Source organism: Ylistrum balloti, unplaced genomic scaffold (assembly GCF_031769215.1).
Source record: "Ylistrum balloti isolate Yb309-2 unplaced genomic scaffold, AGI_CSIRO_Ybal_v1 Utg371442, whole genome shotgun sequence".
NCBI lineage: Eukaryota > Metazoa > Mollusca > Bivalvia > Pectinida > Pectinidae > Ylistrum > Ylistrum balloti.
In genome coordinates this window covers 325,811-346,248 of record NW_026782756.1, presented here as the reverse complement: position 1 = coordinate 346,248, position 20,438 = coordinate 325,811, and the positions used below count along the sequence as shown (strand labels likewise).

Here is a 20,438-nt window from a genome sequence, read left to right as displayed (position 1 = left end):
TGTCAAAGATAATTATTATTACTTGAAGGCATGTCCTTAAATATAAATGAAATGACTTTTTGTCCAATCTACCTTCATATAAAAGGTCAACTCTTTGAAGTATGACTATCCTAACTGTTGACATTTGTCTCGTTAATGTGCTGTACAGTAAGAGGACCATATAGCTATACTAGGCCCTATTACCTAGTCAGAATGATGTTGATACATCAGATGACCTTTTCTCTGGAGCCCATAAGAATCTGATTGATCTGTTTACCTTCCATATTTATACACAGGCTCTGAGGAGCTATTCTTTGGCATTTGTTGGCAATTGATGTAAATCAATATGAAAACCATTTTTTCTGTCTTTTCCTACAGGGAATAATGGCTGACATTTACAACACAGCTGTAGACAGCTCAAGAAGATAATCAACATGTGAATTATTTATCTATGAAAAAGAATATGGCCCGTGAGGGCATAAAAGGCTTAAATATCATTCAAAAAGTTTGGTGAAAAAAGGACAATGAAATTTCATAATGTCCATGGCACTGGTGTTTCACTGCTAGAGAACAAGACTGTGGCCACCCGATCAGATACCTCATTCTGCAACGGCATTGTGTTCAGTGACCTGCCTGTCAAGGTCAACCAGAAAGTGTGTCTAGAGCTGACCACTGTCCAGACCTGGAGTGGTGCCCTTAGAGTTGGACTGACCTGTCAAGATCCTGGTAAGATTAGTGCAGCTGATCTTCCACGATATGCCTTGCCTAACCTGGCCAAAAAGGAAGGATACTGGATCCAGCCAATCAGTGAGTGCTTTGTGGATACAGGGTCACATTTGACCTTGTATCTCAGTTCACAAGGTCAGCTACAGCTGTTCGTAGATGGATTACACAAGGGTGCCTGTCTTCAAGGCCTTCCAACTGACCGTAATGTATGGCTGTGTCTTGATGTCTACGGAAACACCAAAAGTGCCAAATGGGTAAAACCAGGTGAGTAACATACATATGTACAGTAATACTTTTTCAACAGATATGAAGATTTAGTTTTGAAACCTGCTCTGAATATACAAGAGATTGAAATATGTGATGAATTCAAAAGGAATATTTACAAAAATCTATATGGTTATGTAAGTGACTGCTTATCATTAGATCATTGCAATAAGATAATTTTTATAGTTGGGCTACATATTGGTCGAAAGGTTTGTCATTGGGATATAAGATGTATGTTTCATCCATATTTTTGCAGAGATCTTTAAAGATGCCATCTACACAGGGATAGTTTCATTTTGACAAAAGAATATCAAAATTGCATCAAGAAAAATTATGAAATACCCAAACTTTTCTTATTGTATGTAGTTCCTTATAAGTTTGATGGTGTTGATGGTCCAGTGTGGTGTATCTATAGATGGTAGAGGATGGTCCAGTGTGGTGTATCTATAGATGGTAGAGGATGGTCCAGTGTGGTGTATCTATAGATGGTAGTGGATGGTCCAGTGTGGTGTATCTATACATGGTAGTGGATGGTCCAGTGTGGTGTATCTATAGATGGTAGAGGATGGTCCTGTGTGGTGTATCTATAGATGGTAGAGGATGGTCCTGTGTGGTGTATCTATAGATGGTAGAGGATGGTCCTGTGTGGTGTATCTATATATGGTAGAGGATGGTCCTGTGTGGTGTATCTATAGATGGTAGTGGATGGTCCTGTGTGGTGTATCTATAGATGGTAGTGGATGGTCCTGTGTGGTGTATCTATAGATGGTAGAGGATGGTCCTGTGTGGTGTATCTATAGATGGTAGTGGATGGTCCTGTGTGGTGTATCTATAGATGGTAGAGGATGGTCCTGTGTGGTGTATCTATAGATGGTGGATTCGATGGTCCAGTGTGGTGTATCTATAGATGGTGGTAGGGATGGTCCAGTGTGGTGTATCTATAGATGGTGGTAGGGATGGTCCTGTGTGGTGTATCTATGATAGGTAGTGGATGGTCCTGTGTGGTGTATCTATAGATGGTAGAGGATGGATGTGGTGTATCTATAGATGTGTGGTGTATGTGGTGTATCTATAGATGGTAGATGGTCCTGTGTGGTGTATCTATAGATGGTAGTGGATGGTCCTGTGTGGTGTATCTATAGATGGTAGTGGATGGTCCTGTGTGGTGTATCTATAGATGGTAGAGGATGGTCCAGTGTGGTGTATCTATAGATGGTGGTCGGGATGGTCCAGTGTGGTGTATCTATAGATGGTAGAGGATGGTCCAGTGTGGTGTATCTATAGATGGTAGAGGATGGTCCTGTGTGGTGTATCTATAGATGGTAGAGGATGGTCCTGTGTGGTGTATCTATAGATGGTAGAGGATGGTCCTGTGTGGTGTATCTATAGATGGTAGTGGATGGTCCTGTGTGGTGTATCTATAGATGATTGTTGGGATGGTCCAGTGTGGTGTATCTATAGATGGTAGAGGATGGTCCAGTGTGGTGTATCTATAGATGGTAGAGGATGGTCCAGTGTGGTGTATCTATAGATGGTAGAGGATGGTCCAGTGTGGTGTATCTATAGATGGTGGAAGGGATGGTCCAGTGTGGTGTATCTATAGATGGTGGTAGGGATGGTCCAGTGTGGTGTATCTATAGATGGTAGAGGATGGTCCAGTGTGGTGTATCTATAGATGGTAGAGGATGGTCCAGTGTGGTGTATCTATAGATGGTAGAGGATGGTCCAGTGTGGTGTATCTATAGATGGTAGAGGATGGTCCAGTGTGGTGTATCTATAGATGGTAGAGGATGGTCCAGTGTGGTGTATCTATAGATGGTAGAGGATGGTCCAGTGTGGTGTATCTATAGATGTAGAGGTCCAGTGTGGTGTATAGATGGTAGTAGGATGGTCCAGTGTGGTGTGTGGTGTATCTATAGATGGTAGTGGATGGTCCTGTGTGGTGTATCTATAGATGGTAGAGGATGGTCCTGTGTGGTGTATCTATAGATGGTAGAGGATGGTCCTGTGTGGTGTATCTATAGATGGTCCTGTGTGGTGTAGAGGTAGTGGATGGTCCTGTGTGGTGTATCTAGAGATGGTAGTGGCTGGTACTGTGTTGTGTATCGATAGATGGTAGAGGATGGTCCTGTGTGGTGTATCTATAGATGGTAGGTCCAGTGTGGTCCTATAGTGTGGTGTGGTGTATCTATAGATGGTAGTGTGGTGTATCTATAGGATGGTCCTGTGTGGTGTATCTATAGATGGTAGTGGATGGTCCTGTGTGGTGTATCTGTAGATGGTAGAGGATGGTCCTGTGTGGTGTATCTATAGATGGTAGAGGATGGTCCTGTGTGGTGTATCTATAGTGGATGGTCCAGTGTGGTGTATCTATAGATGGTAGAGGATGGTCCTGTGTGGTGTATCTATAGATGGTAGAGGATGGTCCTGTGTGGTGTATCTATAGATGGTAGTGGATGGTCCTGTGTGGTGTATCTATAGATGGTAGTGGATGGTCCAGTGTGGTGTATCTATAGATGGTAGTGGATGGTCCAGTGTGGTGTATCTATAGATGGTAGAGGATGGTCCTGTGTGGTGTATCTATAGATGGTAGAGGATGGTCCAGTGTGGTGTATCTATAGATGGTAGAGGATGGTCCAGTGTGGTGTATCTATAGATGGTCCAGTGTGGTGTATCTATAGATGGTAGGGATGGTCCATGTGGTGTATCTATAGTGTGGTGTATGTGGTGTATCTATAGATGGTAGAGGATGGTCCTGTGTGGTGTATCTATAGATGGTAGTGGATGGTCCTGTGTGGTGTATCTATAGATGGTAGAGGATGGTCCAGTGTGGTGTATCTATAGATGGTAGTGGATGGTCCTGTGTGGTGTATCTATAGATGGTAGTGGATGGTCCTGTGTGGTGTATCTATAGATGGTAGAGGATGGTCCAGTGTGGTGTATCTATAGATGGTAGAGGATGGTCCAGTGTGGTGTATCTATAGATGGTAGAGGATGGTCCAGTGTGGTGTATCTATAGATGGTAGAGGATGGTCCTGTGTGGTGTATCTATAGATGGTAGAGGATGGTCCTGTGTGGTGTATCTATAGATGGTAGTGGATGGTCCTGTGTGGTGTATCTATAGATGGTAGTGGATGGTCCTGTGTGGTGTATCTATAGATGGTAGAGGATGGTCCTGTGTGGTGTATCTATAGATGGTGGTAGGGATGGTCCTGTGTGGTGTATCTATAGATGATGGTAAGGATGGTCCAGTGTGGTGTATCTATAGATGGTATGGATGGTCCTGTGTGGTGTATCTATAGATGGCAGTGTGGTGTATCTATAGATGGTAGAGGATGGTCCTATGTGGTGTATCTATAGATGGTAGAGGATGGTCCAGTGTGGTGTATCTATAGATGGTAGAGGATGGTCCTGTGTGGTGTATCTATAGATGGTAGTGGATGGTCCTGTGTGGTGTATCTATAGATGGTAGAGGATGGTCCTGTGTGGTGTATCTATAGATGGTAGAGGATGGTCCTGTGTGGTGTATCTATAGATGGTAGAGGATGGTCCTGTGTGGTGTATCTATAGATGGTAGAGGATGGTCCTGTGTGGTGTATCTATAGATGGTAGAGGATGGTCCAGTGTGGTGTATCTATAGATGGTAGAGGATGGTCCAGTGTGGTGTATCTATAGATGGTAGAGGATGGTCCAGTGTGGTGTATCTATAGATGGTAGAGTATGGGATGGTCCAGTGTGGTGTATCTATAGATGGTAGAGGATGGTCCAGTGTGGTGTATCTATAGATGGTAGAGGATGGTCCAGTGGGGTGTATCTATAGATGGTAGTGTGGTGTATCTATAGGATGGTCCTGAGTGTGGTGTATCTATAGATGGTAGAGGATGGTCCAGTGTGGTGTATCTATAGATGTAGTGGATGGTCCTGTGTGGTGTATCTATAGATGGTAGAGGATGGTCCAGTGTGGTGTATCTATAGATGGTAGAGGATGGTCCAGTGTGGTGTATCTATAGATGGTAGAGGATGGTCCAGTGTGGTGTATCTATAGATGGTAGTGTGGTGTATCTATAGGATGGTCCAGTGTGGTGTATGGTAGAGGATGGTCCAGTGTGGTGTATCTATAGAGGATGGTCCTGTGTGGTGTATCTATAGATGATGGTAGAGGTTGGTCCTGTGTGGTGTATCTATAGATGGTGGTAGAGGTTGGTCCTGTGTGGTGTATCTATAAATGATGGTAGAGGTTGGTCCAGTGTGGTGTATCTATAGATGATGGTAGAGGTTGGTCCAGTGTGGTGTATCTATAGATGATGGTAGGGGTTGGTCCAGTGTGGTGTATCTATAGATGATAGAGGATGGTCCAGTGTGGTGTATCTATAGATGGAAGAGGATGGTCCAGTGTGGTATATCTATAGATGGTAGAGGATGGTCCAGTGTGGTGTATCTATAGATGGTAGAGGATGGTCCAGTGTGGTGTATCTATAGATGATAGAGGATGGTCCAGTGTGGTGTATCTATAGATGATGGTAGAGGTTGGTCCAGTGTGGTGTATCTATAGATGGTAGAGGATGGTCCAGTGTGGTGTATCTATAGATGGTAGAGGATGGTCCAGTGTGGTGTATCTATAGATGGTAGAGGATGGTCCAGTGTGGTGTATCTATAGATGGTAGTGGGATGGTCCAGTGTGGTTTATCTAGAGTTGGTAGTGGATGGTCCAGTGTGGTGTATCTATAGATGGTAGAGGATGGTCCAGTGTGGTGTATCTATAGATGGTAGAGGATGGTCCAGTGTGGTGTATCTATAGATGATAGAGGATGGTCCAGTGTGGTGTATCTATAGATGGTAGAGGATGGTCCAGTGTGGTGTATCTATAGATGGTAGAGGATGGTCCAGTGTGGTGTATCTATAGATGGTAGAGGATGGTCCAGTGTGGTGTATCTATAGATGGTAGTGGATGGTCCAGTGTGGTGTATCTATAGATGGTAGAGGATGGTCCAGTGTGGTGTATCTATAGATGGTAGTAGGGATGGTCCAGTGTGGTGTATCTATAGATGATAGTAGGGATGGTCCAGTGTGGTGTATCTATAGATGGTAGAGGTTGGTCCAGTGTGGTGTATCTATAGATGGTAGAGGATGGTCCAGTGTGGTGTATCTATAGATGGTAGGGATGGTCCAGTGTGGTGTATCTATAGATGGTAGAGGATGGTCCAGTGTGGTGTATCTATAGATGGTCCAGTGGTCCAGTGTGGTGTATCTATAGATGGTAGAGGATGGTCCAGTGTGGTGTATCTATAGATGGTAGAGGATGGTCCAGTGTGGTGTATCTATAGATGGTAGAGGATGGTCCAGTGTGGTGTATCTATAGATGGTAGAGGATGGTCCAGTGTGGTGTATCTATAGATGGTAGAGGATGGTCCAGTGTGGTGTATCTATAGATGGTAGAGGATGGTCCAGTGTGGTGTATCTATATGATGGTAGTGTGGTGTAGGATGGTCCAGTGTGGTGTATCTATAGATGGTGGTAGGGTTGGATGGTCCAGTGTGGTGTATGTGGTGTATAGATGGTAGGTCCTGGATAGATGGTCCAGTGTGGTGTATCTATCGATGGTAGAGGGATGGTCCAGTGTGGTGTATCTATAGATGGTAGAGGTTGGTCCAGTGTGGTGTATCTATAGATGGTGGAAGGGATGGTCCAGTGTGGTGTATCTATAGATGGTGGTAGGGATGGTCCTGTGTGGTGTATCTATAGATGATGGTAAGGATGGTCCAGTGTGGTGTATCTATAGATGATGGTAGAGGTTGGTCCAGTGTGGTGTATCTATAGATGATGGTAGAGGTTGGTCCAGTGTGGTGTATCTATAGATGATGGTAGAGGTTGGTCCAGTGTGGTGTATCTATAGATGATGGTAGAGGTTGGTCCAGTGTGGTGTATCTATAGATGATGGTAGAGGTTGGTCCAGTGTGGTGTATCTATAGATGATGGTAGAGGTTGGTCCTGTGTGGTGTATCTATAGATGATGGTAGAGGTTGGTCCAGTGTGGTGTATCTATAGATGATGGTAGAGGTCGGTCCAGTGTGGTGTATCTATAGATGATGGTAGAGGTCGGTCCAGTGTGGTGTATCTATAGATGATGGTAGAGGTTGGTCCAGTGTGGTGTATCTATAGATGATGGTAGAGGTTGGTCCAGTGTGGTGTATCTATAGATGATGGTAGAGGTTGGTCCAGTGTGGTGTATCTATAGATGATGGTAGAGGTTGGTCCAGTGTGGTGTATCTATAGATGGTAGTAGGGATGGTCCAGTGTGGTGTATCTATAGATGATAGTAGGGATGGTCCAGTGTGGTGTATCTATAGATGGTAGAGGTTGGTCCAGTGTGGTGTATCTATAGATGATGGTAGAGGTTGGTCCAGTGTGGTGTATCTATAGATGATGGTAGAGGTTGGTCCAGTGTGGTGTATCTATAGATGATGGTAGAGGTTGGTCCAGTGTGGTGTATCTATAGATGATGGTAGAGGTTGGTCCAGTGTGGTGTATCTATAGATGATGGTAGAGGTTGGTCCAGTGTGGTGTATCTATAGATGATGGTAGAGGTTGGTCCAGTGTGGTGTATCTATAGATGATGGTAGAGGTTGGTCCAGTGTGGTGTATCTATATATGATGGTAGAGGTTGGTCCAGTGTGGTGTATCTATAGATGATGGTAGAGGTTGGTCCAGTCTGTTGTTTTTCACAAAATGCTTTTGATTGTAATTATACATAAATCATTCATTTCTTTTCTTTTCTAACAATAAAATTTCTAACCAACAATTCCTTGTTTAGAGTGGGGCTGTTATATACTAGTAAACTCCTTCCTCTGAGTGTGACACAGAATGTTTTTTTTCTCTCTGAGATCTTGTATATGCTAAGTGGCTACAGAGCACAACATGCCCAGATTTATATAAAACATTGATATACAAATCAACATTCCTCATACAACAACTTCGGACGGTTTTTGGCCCATTTAAAAATCCTTTGGCATCCATCGGCTGAAGGAATTATTTGAGACAACATAACTCTGGATTTATATTTAGAACTTTGTATTTGTTTAGTGTTATACCTACGTGATGTAATTGATGTAATGTTTGTAACTTGATAAAGAGACAGATTGCCACAAAAATTTGACAATTCACTTGTCTGTACTGTCTTTATTACTTATTGATCATATATCCCAGTAATACACAGTCAGTGAACATTTTTCTGTTAGGATCCCGTAGCAATTTTAGACCATACCGTCAATATTACTTACTAGATTCTATGTACATGTAAATTATTGTTCTCAATGCTGTATAAATTTCAGAACCTGATTATATTGTGCCTGGAGTCCAATTTCATGATTTTGCCTATGGTGTAACTGAAGGTAGACCTGATTAACGTATACATTCCAAAGATTGTGCATAAGACACACAAGTGAATTTCACCTTTTGATATGTACATAAGACACACAAGTAAATTTCACCTTTTGATATGTACATAAGACACACAAGTAAATTTCACCTTTTGATATGTACATAAGACACACAAGTAAATTTCACCTTTTGATATGTACATAAGACACACAAGTGAATTTCACCTTTTAATATGTACATAAGACACACAAGTAAATTTCACCTTTTGATATGTACATAAGACACACAAGTAAATTTCACCTTTTAATATGTACATAAGACACACAAGTAAATTTCACCTTTTGATATGTACATAAGACACACAAGTGAATTTCACCTTTTAATATGTACATAAGACACACAAATGAATTTCACCTTTTGATATGTACATAAGACACAAGTAAATTTCACCTTTTGATATGTACATAAGACACACAAGTGAATTTCACCTTTTAATATGTACATAAGACACACAAGTGAATTTCACCTTTTGATATGTACATAAGACACAAGTAAATTTCACCTTTTGATATGTACATAAGACACACAAGTGAATTTCATCTTTTGATACAAAAAATAGATACATAATAACCTAGTGATGAATTAAACTACATCTCACAGCTGTTTCATTCTTCTAGGACACATCTATGATGCTTAGGGCCTTAATTTTGAAGCCTTTGTGCATGTGGTAACGGAGGCAAACAGAAAATGATCAAATGAAATGTCAACATATAGATGGGAGGTGCACAAGACCCATACTTCAATAACATCTTTATATATATCTGATAATTTCCCAAAAATCATGATATTCTAAATTTGCTGATGAAACAAGTTTAATTGTAATTTTGTCTACTTTGTATAGCATACCCTTGTACTTCCTCAACATACCAGTAATTGAAATCCTGCAGTGGGTTAAAACAGTTCATTCAAATATTTCACATGTAAAGCAGTCTATTGATATTATTGATATTATCAGCAGTACTTTAAATTATCTCAGGTTTGACTTTTTAGATTAAAAACAAACAGAATTACTCATCACATTGTAACTGATTAAAGGTAATTCTGAATAATGCAAACAGAAGCCTTTTAAATTGTGTGCGTTGTACTGGAAAGCAGATCTGTGGAAAATATTGATTGATTTACAAAAGGAGGCGAGGATTGGTGATTGATTCAACAACTTTCGATTCACATGTGTGTACACACGTTTACCTGTCTCAGGTAGAGTATACCTAGTTTTAACCTACCTGAGAGCCGTTTGCGCTGTACATATCTACCTGTTTAAAAGGAAAGTATATCTGATTACGTCTGGGTCCAGTAAATGTTTAATGCCGCCTCATTGGGAGAATTCAATTATGCTGATACTTCTGTAACAGAGCTTGACATGGTGTGTTTGTTTCTGGCAGCGGAAAGGTCATGGCTGGACATCTATTCAGGTAGCTTCGGACAAATTGTACAAGGACCGGCAACATAACTAGACATTGTAATTGTATTCTGTAAGATGAAAATTTGTGGATGGATTGACATCAACTTTGTTCAGTAATTCTGCTGAGAATGCAGTACAAACAGAACTAGTTTCAGTTTAATTGAATAACATACATACTGACCTTTCCAGTCTGCTGATGTGATGGTGGAAGATACTTCAACATGTAGAATTTCACTGCAGCTGGATTTATATTTGAAATATCTATAGATGCATTAAATTTATGCATTCGTTCTGTGACTCTATCACCTACTTACGATAGTACCCAGCCAATTAGGAGTGTCAGATGTGTTGACTAGGGGCAAGTTGACCGTTAGTAACAGCAGAAATGGTCATGCTTTAGGACGATGGACACGAGAATTATCAAATATATCTAACCCTGGCATAATGAAATCTGGTGGTAAGCATTTCTTCAATTGGTTGTCTTGCACAGTAATTATTGGTCTTTCTTTAATTCTAAGATGACATTCTGTTAGTTCACCTAGCACTTAGTGAGCTTAATGCTAACTGCAGCATCCATACTCCTTCTGTCCATGTGTTTGTCCATTGTCTAGCGGGCGGTTAACTTTTCCTACAAATCGCTAATAGTAATGACTCACAAAGCAGGTTTTGAGCAAATTTGGTCAGAAGCATCAATGGAGGAAAAAATCCAGCTTTGTGTAAATGGTTCCTCTGATGAGGATGTGCATGTCCATATAGTATGGGTAATTGTATCTAGTGGATGAAAGTTTTGTGTATCCAGCCAGTAATTTTTAGGTCACCTTAGACAAAGTATCATGGTGACCTATTGCAGTCACCATTATCCGGCACCGTGCATTTTACATGGCGCATGGCAGGTTGTGCTTTCATAAGCAATTTCACTTTTTTGACTTCTTCTCAAATACCTTTGAGTCGATTTCAGTGAGGGTTTGGAGAAACCTTCCCTTGCTTGAGATGAAACAAAATTGGGAATTATACAGTCCCTTCCCCACAGGGGCTTAAGGGGTGGGGCAGGGCGGGGCCAAAAGGGGTCAAATTGACGCGGATTTCAAAAAGCTTTTCCACACCCAGATATGGTAGAATCAAATGCTCTTCAAAAAGGAAGCATCTTAAGGTGCTTTACCAAAATTGTGAAGTTCATGGCCCCTGGGTCTCACATTTTCCTGTGGGTAGGGGATATAGTGTACTACAGTTTATATAGGAAAACAAGATTTTTGAGCATAATTTAATTTCCATTGGAAATGTTTCAAACTTTGTTAGAATTATGAGTGAAGGATGACAGCTTGATGGTATGCCCATTTTAATCCTCACTGACCCCCAGAGGCTGATGGGCAGGGCCAAAAGGGGGTCAAATTGACTTAAACTTCCAAAATTTTCTTTTCAACATCCAGATAAGATAAAATCAAATGCTCTTCATGAATGGAAGCATATTAGGGTACTTTAACTACCAAAATGAGTCTCACATTTCATCCTGGGGAAGATTTTTTTTAGACTTTACTGTAATTTCATAGATAAATTGCATTTTTGATCATAACATTGGTTTTTTCCTAATGGAAATAACTTTAGGAGAATTATCAGTATAGGATTCCAGTTTTGATGGTATGCATGTATTGACACTTGGTTACTTTATTCAGTGTCACAAATTCTGTTTAATGACATTTGATAACTATCCTTTAACTTTTTTCTTCACTATTGCTTATCTCAGGTGATAGTCAAGGTCGCTAGGCCTCTTGTTCTATGTCTAGCCAGTGAGAGTGTGTATATCCCACTGAAAGTGTGTGTTTGTGCATCCAGCTGAAAGTGTGTGTGTATCCAGCCAGTAAATGTATGTTAAATGGTGTGCATGTGTAACCCTGGTAAATACTAGCTGCAATATACCATTCAGCTAGAGAGAACTCTTTAGCTCAAACAGATGAGCATCAGACTTGTAGACCAGAGGTCAGGGTCCAAATCCTAGAGGAGGCATTGACAAAAATAATGATATCTGTTACAATGGCGCCCATGTAAGGACTCGGGAATAACACTTTGCCATGCCCCATGAGTATTACGGTAACCCCTGAGGATGAGTTCTTTCCAGAACGGAGAGTATGTAACCCTAGTAAATATTAGCCCCAACTGCTTCACTAGAGAGAACTTCTCTTCAGCTCAATTGGTTGAGCATCAGACTAGTAAACCACAGGTCCTGAGTTTGAATCCTAGAAGAGGCATTGAAACAATATTACACATGTGTATGTGAGCATTTTCTCTTATAATGCAACCTCCAAACACTTGTAACTAGAAATAAAAATTTAAGTATGCTCCTAAAATTCTGTTTTACCATTGTCAGAATACAGTGGTGCTTGTGTGTAGTATAAATGTCTTTATGACCTTTGAAACCCATATCATATAGAAATTACTCACATTTTATGGCTGAGCTTCGCAAGGTACATGTGTTGTTAATGGGAAATCTTTACCTTGAGCTCCTATTGGATTTTGTGGAATTGTGTTCACCTTAATTTGACCCTATGTCAGATGGATAGAGATACATCTATAAATTGTAGTTATGGTTACCTGCACACTTAGCATAATTACACATCAATAAAAAACAAATCTTAGTGTGTTAGTGTCAGTGTGAGGACTGTAATTACATATCAATACCCAGTCAGAATTATAATGATACTCTGGATATGTGTGTTGGATTAAACCACACAAACTTTCTGTAAATTGCATGTTATGGTAATACAATTCACAATAATGTAACTATGGAGTATGACATTAGTTCATCAAAATGTCATTATTTTATTTAGACGAATGGACAAAGCCATGTTTATTGTCTTTATACTTGCATCATAGCATTTTATTGGATTATCATGCACCACATGACCAGCGTTAAAAATTATATTGATTCAAAAACTTGTTGACATTGTGATGCCTTTATTGTTTACTCAATATTGCATATGTGAAACTGAATGCAAATATCCATTTATGTTGAGCTTCTAAATGACTCAAATTTACCAATAGACTGCAAATTAAGTGTACCTTGCACAGAAGGATGAAAATGGAAGTGCATTACCATATAATGTGATAGTTTTATCAAAGTTACAAACAGGAATCTTGTGCAGCAATACACACTGTGAAATAAGAATCAGCTTTAAATGAAGAGTTTTAATAAGGACCTTTCTTGTATCTATATTTTTTTTCAAAGGAAATTGGTAAATGATTATTTTAAAAAGTTATCTCAAGAAATAGAAAAAATTATGAAACATCATTTTTATATCTGTCCGTTTGTAGTGGTATGAAGCACACAATGGAAGAAGGATTTGTCATTGTTAAGTATACAGAAACTGTGTAGATTAGGTAGCTTTACAGCTTACTAGTATTACCTTAATTCAGTTTACATTCCTCTCTGGACCTTCGTTCTAACGGACTGAATGCTGAGTTTATTTTGGATTTGGTAGTTGTTATGGCAAAATGATGTAATTTACGACTTGACAAAAAATTTAATTACCGGTAATTTGAAAGTGATTGATGATATTATAGGGAATATGTGCTATGAAGATAAGTCTTTCACTTTCTCATAAGTAAAATTCAATTTTGAAATTATGTATTATTTCAACTCACCAAAGTGTTATGTTGCATTCATTACTAAACTTCCCACACGATGTACTGCAAGCCTTGACAAATAGACAAGACTCCTGGGAATATGTTCAAACAGACCTGGGGCTTGTCATCCCTGGTGACCATACTACCAGCATAAGTGTTGGCTCCTGTTTTATATTGTTGTATGTGATGAGTTTGTATAACAATGCAAAATATTGGGTTATTATCTCAACAGGAATAAAGTACCAGGTAAATTGTTCACATCAGTCATTCCTGTAGGTTGATTCTGTAAATCACTTATATTTTGCATGGGATGTATGTTCACATTAACATAAAGGTGAATCAATTGCAAATTTAAACCTATAATGAATATTTGTATGAAAATAACTGTGGATGGCATCCATGATGAGTTGGTTTCTGATATCAGAGTCTTAAAGAGTCAGTGCCTTAAGTAGCTCATCATTTGCAAATTTAAAGTCATTTGTAGATCAGCGTTTGTGAAATCATGTATCTGGGAATATGTCATAAGTGGGTAAAAGTTTGAGAAATAAAGTATTCAGGAAAATCAAAGTGATTTACAGTAATCAACCTAGGGTCTGAGCTGAGCTCATTGCAGGTGACCAGAATTGATTCAAATTAATTTGTTTTGAAACTTGGGTTTCCTTAAAGAACAGGGGCAAAAGTAATATAGATAGCAACCTTAAAGTACAGGGGCAGAAGTGATAGAGAAAGCAACCTTAAAGTACAGGGGCAGAAGTGATAGAGAAAGCAACCTTAAAGTACAGGGTCAGAAGTAATATAGATAGCAACCTTAAAGTACAGGGGCAGAAGTAATATAGATAGCAACCTTAAAGTACAGGGTCAGAAGTAATATAGATAGCAACCTTAAAGTACAGGGGCAGAAGTAATATAGAAAGCAACCTTAAAGTACAGGGTCAGAAGTAATATAGATAGCAACCTTAAAGTACAGGGTCAGAAGTAATATAGATAGCAACCTTAAAGTACAGGGTCAGAAGTAATATAGATAGCAACCTTAAAGTACAGGGTCAGAAGTAATATAGATAGCAACCTTAAAGTACAGGGTCAGAAGTAATATAGAAAGCAACCTTAAAGTACAGGGTCAGAAGTAATATAGAAAGCAACCTTAAAGTACAGGGGCAGAAGTAATATAGAAAGCAACCTTAAAGTACAGGGTCAGAAGTAATATAGATAGCAACCTTAAAGTACAGGGGCAGAAGTGATAGAGAAAGCAACCTTAAAGTACAGGGTCAGAAGTAATATAGAAGGCAACCTTAAAGTACAGGGTCAGAAGTAATAGAGAAGGCAACCTTAAAGTACAGGGGCAGAAGTAATATAGATAGCAACCTTAAAGTACAGGGTCAGAAGTAATAGAGAAGGCAACCTTAAAGTACAGGGGCAGAAGTAATATAGATAGCAACCTTAAAGTACAGGGGCAGAAGTGATAGAGAAAGCAACCTTAAAGTACAGGGGCAGAGGTAATATAGATAGCAACCTTAAAGTACAGGGGCAGAAGTGATAGAGAAAGCAACCTTAAAGTACAGGGTCAGAGGTAATATAGATAGCAACCTTAAAGTACAGGGTCAGAAGTGATATAGATAGCAACCTTAAAGTACAGGGTCAGAAGTAATATAGATAGCAACCTTAAAGTACAGGGGCAGAAGTGATAGAGAAAGCAACCTTAAAGTACAGGGTCAGAAGTAATATAGATAGCAACCTTAAAGTACAGGGTCAGAAGTGATATAGATAGCAACCTTAAAGTACAGGGTCAGAAGTAATATAGATAGCAACCTTAAAGTACAGGGGCAGAAGTAATATAGATAGCAACCTTAAAGTACAGGGGCAGAAGTAATGTAGATAGTATCATCTCTAAATAGTCAGATGTATTCAAAATGCTATAATGTGTTTATTTTATTTGATATGTGCATTTTTAAGAATGACGTATACAATTTATTGTGGCATATAGAACTCTGTATATATTTTGTCTTTCACAGATGAGGCTCCAAAATAGAACTTTGTATATATTTTGTCTTTCACAGATGAGGCTCCAAAAGAAATCCTTGCCCGTGGTCCTGAAGCTGTGCAGGCTTATGAAGAGGCCTGTACATCAGGTACCCAACCGATGTGTCGTACACGTCTGATGTTGGTGGGACAGGATGGTGTGGGCAAAACCAGCCTCAAAAAGGCCATGATGGGGCAAAGGTACTGATTGCATATATAGTCATGAAATATCATCTTTAAAAGTTAAGAGCACATGATGATATGCCCAGAATCATGGACTGGACAAACATTCATAATATTTTAGCTATTTATGTACATGTACCTGCAGGAATTCAGGTGTCCAATTCAACCACAAAATGTTCAATACAACATCAGGCTAGACCTATTGTACTAGTATGTTATCAATACATTCATATTTAATGAAATGTGTTTGCACTTCATGGAACTTTGAACATTCCTTTATTAAGAGACATTAAAAGGGTGACTTAGTTATGTATTTAAGATAATGAAAATACTAATTTCTGATAGGTATTTCTCCATGTTATGATAACTAATATAAATAATTTGTACTGTCTGAAACAGTTATAATTCTGAATCATGAGTTTGTAACCTCTGTCATACAGGGTTTTATTTGAGGACTTTTTGAGCGTGATAACAGGCCCAGTTCCAAATTTAAATTATTTCATATTCAAGATAAATTTTGAAAAGTTGCAATTTACTCCTAAAAATTTTCTTCCCAATTTCCCAATTTTCTAGCCAAAAGAATATTGATAATGCAATAATTCCAAGGGTTCAACACATTACTGCTTCCCCAAGTTTAGGGGTATTTAACAGGACCTTGTAAAGGGACATTGGTGTAATTCTAATTGTAAATTTTAATGACCTGCATAGCTGATTGTTTGCTCTATACTTTAATATATTATTGTCAGTTTGATGCTATTGTTAATTGTTCACATGCCACATCATGTATCCATCATATTGCTTTATACAGCTACAATGTGAATGAAGAGAGCACGGAGGCTGATGGGATCGACTTGTCTGCGTCATGTTCTTTTAGTACCACCAATCATGCACAGTGGAAGATGGCTGTCCGTGGCGAGTTCGAGAAAGAGACTGAGGAACACATTGAAGAAAAAAAACAGCTAGGCATTATGGGTACTTACATAAATACTCATGTCACATACGAGTTTGTTGGAATATATGTTGAATATGTATGTCGGTCTGCCTTAGTAAATTGATTCCTTCTGTCAGATTTGCTCCTGATGCAGTCAATCAAACAGATTTTCAATTCTCATTAATAACTTAGTCTTTTAGAATTTCCCATTCATTTGGTTGTTGTGAATGAGAAATAGATGTTTTCATTTGATGAACTTTCAGAGGCAGTGGTCTTATAAAGTTAATATCCTTCAATTTATTTCATGGATATAGTTTTCTTCTGTAAACTCGTCTTTTTTTTGTAGTATATTTATGAGAAAAAAGTTGAAACATAATAAAAATAGATAGACACTTTTTGTGGAGAAATTCAATACTTCAGCTCTAAGGGGAACTGGAGGATGACATTTTTTTTTTGTTTGTAAAGTTTTACTCTAGTTGTAACTGAAAGGTGTTAAATTTGTATTCTTACTTGGTTAGGGGGAGCTGAGGGGCTAGAGGAGGAATACTATCAGGCACTAGCTGAGAACATAGTGAAGGAATTACAGCAGAAAGGAAAGCAAAAATCAGAGGCTCCCAAGGGGAAATCAGGAAGTCGGGAAAGTGCCAGGATGTCACTTCCTAGTAGTAGAAAAGTATGTCATAATATGTGTAAAATTTTCTCTTTTGTTGAATTTCAAAGAGAGGGGTACATTCCTTGAAAATCAGATGCTATTCATTGTTAATTCAGACTTTAATGTTATCCAAAAATAACTTGAAAAAACAAAATAAGAAAAAATGAGAGGGAAAAAAATAAAAAGGATAAGAGAAGGATTAAAAGAGTTTGAGAAAATAAGAAAATAAAAAGTGTTATTACTCCAAGTTTAAATTTGATGTATTATGTTTTAGTCTGATCGCAATGTCTCCTCACATGGAGACAAGGCTCACTACATCCCTCCAGAGATGATCAAGGAGGTACCAGATCGTGTTGTCCAGCTTGTCCAGGATCTTCTTGATCAAACCCCACAGGTCAACCAGACCAAATCCAATCAGGCCAAACTCAAGTCCTTGTCCAGCTCCAGTCTGTCCAAGGTCAGCCAGAGTCCTGTGGTCAAGGAGAAGGACAGGAAGGTTGTCATGAATATATGGGATTTTGCTGGTCAGCCTGTGTTTTATACTACCCACCAAGTAAGTAAGGCTTTATATCAGTATGGTAAGTCAGTCTTTTTAATACTAGATTTATCCAGAAATAAGCCCCTGTCCACAAAAAAAGCTCCTGCATCAATTTTAAAACAGTAAGCTAAAAAAAGTTTACAAATAACCTCAATCCAAACTTAAATACTAAATTTTTCACTTGAGGAGGGAGCTTATTTGAGGATACATGGGTAAAAAGAAGACTTTACCAACATGTCAACATAATCATAATCCAATCTCAAATTAAGTGAAATTAGCACCAAATATGAACCATAGAAAGATGTACACTGCAACTCCTGAAAAAGTGCAAGAAGTGTAAGAGCAGGTGTTCTGTAAGTGTAGGACTTTGATTTTACTGGAACTATCTATCTGATCAAGCCTGGAGTTTTAATGCAATTTCTATAAACATGTACTGTATTATGTAATCCAGCCCAGGGGGCAACGTCAATGGTCTCATTATTCAACCGTTCAATTGATTATTTCAGGTGTTCCTTACCTGTAGAGCTGTTTATATCTTTGTGTTCAATCTGACTCAAGATCTCAAATCTGTCCAGTCACCACAACAGGTATGTACTCCTACAGTCCAGTAAACAGTTATTGTGCCAAGTGATGGCATAGACAATACCTTCATACCCAATAAAAATAAATAAATATATAAATCACCTTGCATCCATCTGTGTGTATCTTTATGCATGTACCCATACCACAAAGCTTGAATTTATCTCCTTTAAGTAACAGGGAGTCTCAGAGGAGGGACTGATTTTCTGTAAAGTCCATAAATGCATGAAATATTATTTTTAGGCCACTAAGTCTTATGATGACCTATTGCGAACACCTTTGTCCGGCGCCTTGCATCCGTAAACAGTGTTACATTTTCAACTTCTTCTTAAAAACCTTTGGAACGATTTCAATGAAATTTTGCAGAAATCTTCCCTGGCATAAGGTGAACCAAAATAATGAATTAAACTGTCCCTACTCCACAGGGCCTGAGCGGTGGGGCAAATAGTGTCTTATTGACTCAAATTTCAAAACTTCTTCTCCACACGTAGATATGGCAGAATCAAATGCTGTACATGGGCAGAAGCTTAAGATGCTTTACCAAAATTGTGAATTTCATGGCTCCAGGGTCTTACATATTTGAGCATAATGTTGTTTATTTCCAACTGGAAAGAATTTGTAGTTTAGGATGACAGTTTTGGTGGTATCCATGTATTGACAATGGCTTACAATTATCAATGTCACAATTTCTTTTTTATGTCATTTGAAAGCAACCCTTTAACCTTTATAATCAATATTGCTTATCTCAGGTGATCATCAAGGCTCCCCTAGGTCCCCTCTTCTCTCTGTTCTCTCCTTCCATTCCCTTCCTTGCCAGCATTCACCCATAGCACAAGGCTAACTCCTTTGCAGATTTAGTAAATAACCACAGGTTCCACACCTGATTATATATTAGTTGTCATTGGTCAAGGTCAGAGGCCACATTTGTGGATTTTCTAAAGAACCTGGGGGTGGGGGATATCTATTTGAGCCCCTATGTAAGTACTCATTTCAGTTTTTTTTCTAGATTGAATTTTTTTTATTTGCATTTAGACGATATGTTCAGTTGGCAACAGACCTTATAATTGGAACATGTAATCTCTTATCCTGTTTACTGGTTCTGTATGAACTGCTACAAGGAGAACCCTAGGTGTAATATTATAGTTATTAACATATACTCTGTTCCTGAGAAATCTATTTGATTCCAGCTATAACAGAACTTCAATAATTCATATATATAAATTATAAAGGACAAATCTATACCAGCTTAAACAAAACACTTTCAGTATGAGATACTGTTATTGTATAAAAACTTTTACAGGAAAATTCCAGTGGTGAGATGACTGTACTAAGACATTCAATATGAGATATTATTGTATAAAATCTGTTGCAGGAAAATCCTGATGGTGAGATGACTACCCTAGATTTCATGGATTTTTGGATGAGGTCTATATATGCCCATACTTCCCAGAACACCTCTAATACCATTGACAACACACGTTTGTCTCCTCCAATCTTCGTAGTGGGGACCCACAGGGCAAGCCTATCAACGGACCCCACAGAGCAAGAACAGATGGTAGATATCCCTTTTACATAGACTCCAATTTGTTCCTATATTTGTTATTTACTTTATTCCTTAGGAAATGTCTTTTTAAAAGTTATTTTAGTTTGACAGTGTATCTAACATGTTATCAACATATTCTGTATCAGTAAGCCTCTGTCTGGTGATAAGCCTACCAACGTTTGTTGTAGTTTATGGTGAAATGCTGACAAATGATCATTATTCTGTGATTTGTTGGATTCCATACTTTGATCATTTGTTGAGTTCCCCCGGGCTTATTAGGTGATGAATACAGTACTAAAAATGATGTAGAGGATATATATATATATATTTATGGTGCTTACATCTGAAATTATTTGGTTTAGGTTGAAGAAAAATTTGAAGAAATCAGAAATTTCTGTGTGAACAAACCTTACGCCCAACACATAGTGACACCATTTGTGGCAGTGGAGAATAGTATAGAGAATGATGACCAGGTGAGTGGTCCAAGGGCTTCATGCTGTACTGCTATTCTATATGATAACACTCTGCCATCTCTTTCTGAGAGTGATGCAGGCATCTGACATATCAAAT

The 20,438-nt window shown here is 38.8% G+C and overlaps 1 protein-coding gene across 1 annotated transcript in view; it reads left to right on the top strand.

Annotated features, from left to right (window-relative positions):
- The first annotated feature begins 467 nt into the window (after positions 1–467).
- LOC132562532 (uncharacterized) overlaps positions 468–20,438 on the top strand; it is a 35,703-nt gene continuing 15,732 nt past the window's right edge. Inside the window, exons 1-8 of the mRNA XM_060227277.1 lie at positions 468–969; positions 15,481–15,643; positions 16,434–16,597; positions 17,075–17,229; positions 17,483–17,761; positions 18,253–18,333; positions 19,698–19,880; positions 20,231–20,348. Coding sequence (XP_060083260.1) covers positions 504–969; positions 15,481–15,643; positions 16,434–16,597; positions 17,075–17,229; positions 17,483–17,761; positions 18,253–18,333; positions 19,698–19,880; positions 20,231–20,348 — 1,609 coding nt within the window. The 5' untranslated portion in view covers positions 468–503. The remainder of the gene's footprint in view (positions 970–15,480; positions 15,644–16,433; positions 16,598–17,074; positions 17,230–17,482; positions 17,762–18,252; positions 18,334–19,697; positions 19,881–20,230; positions 20,349–20,438) is intronic.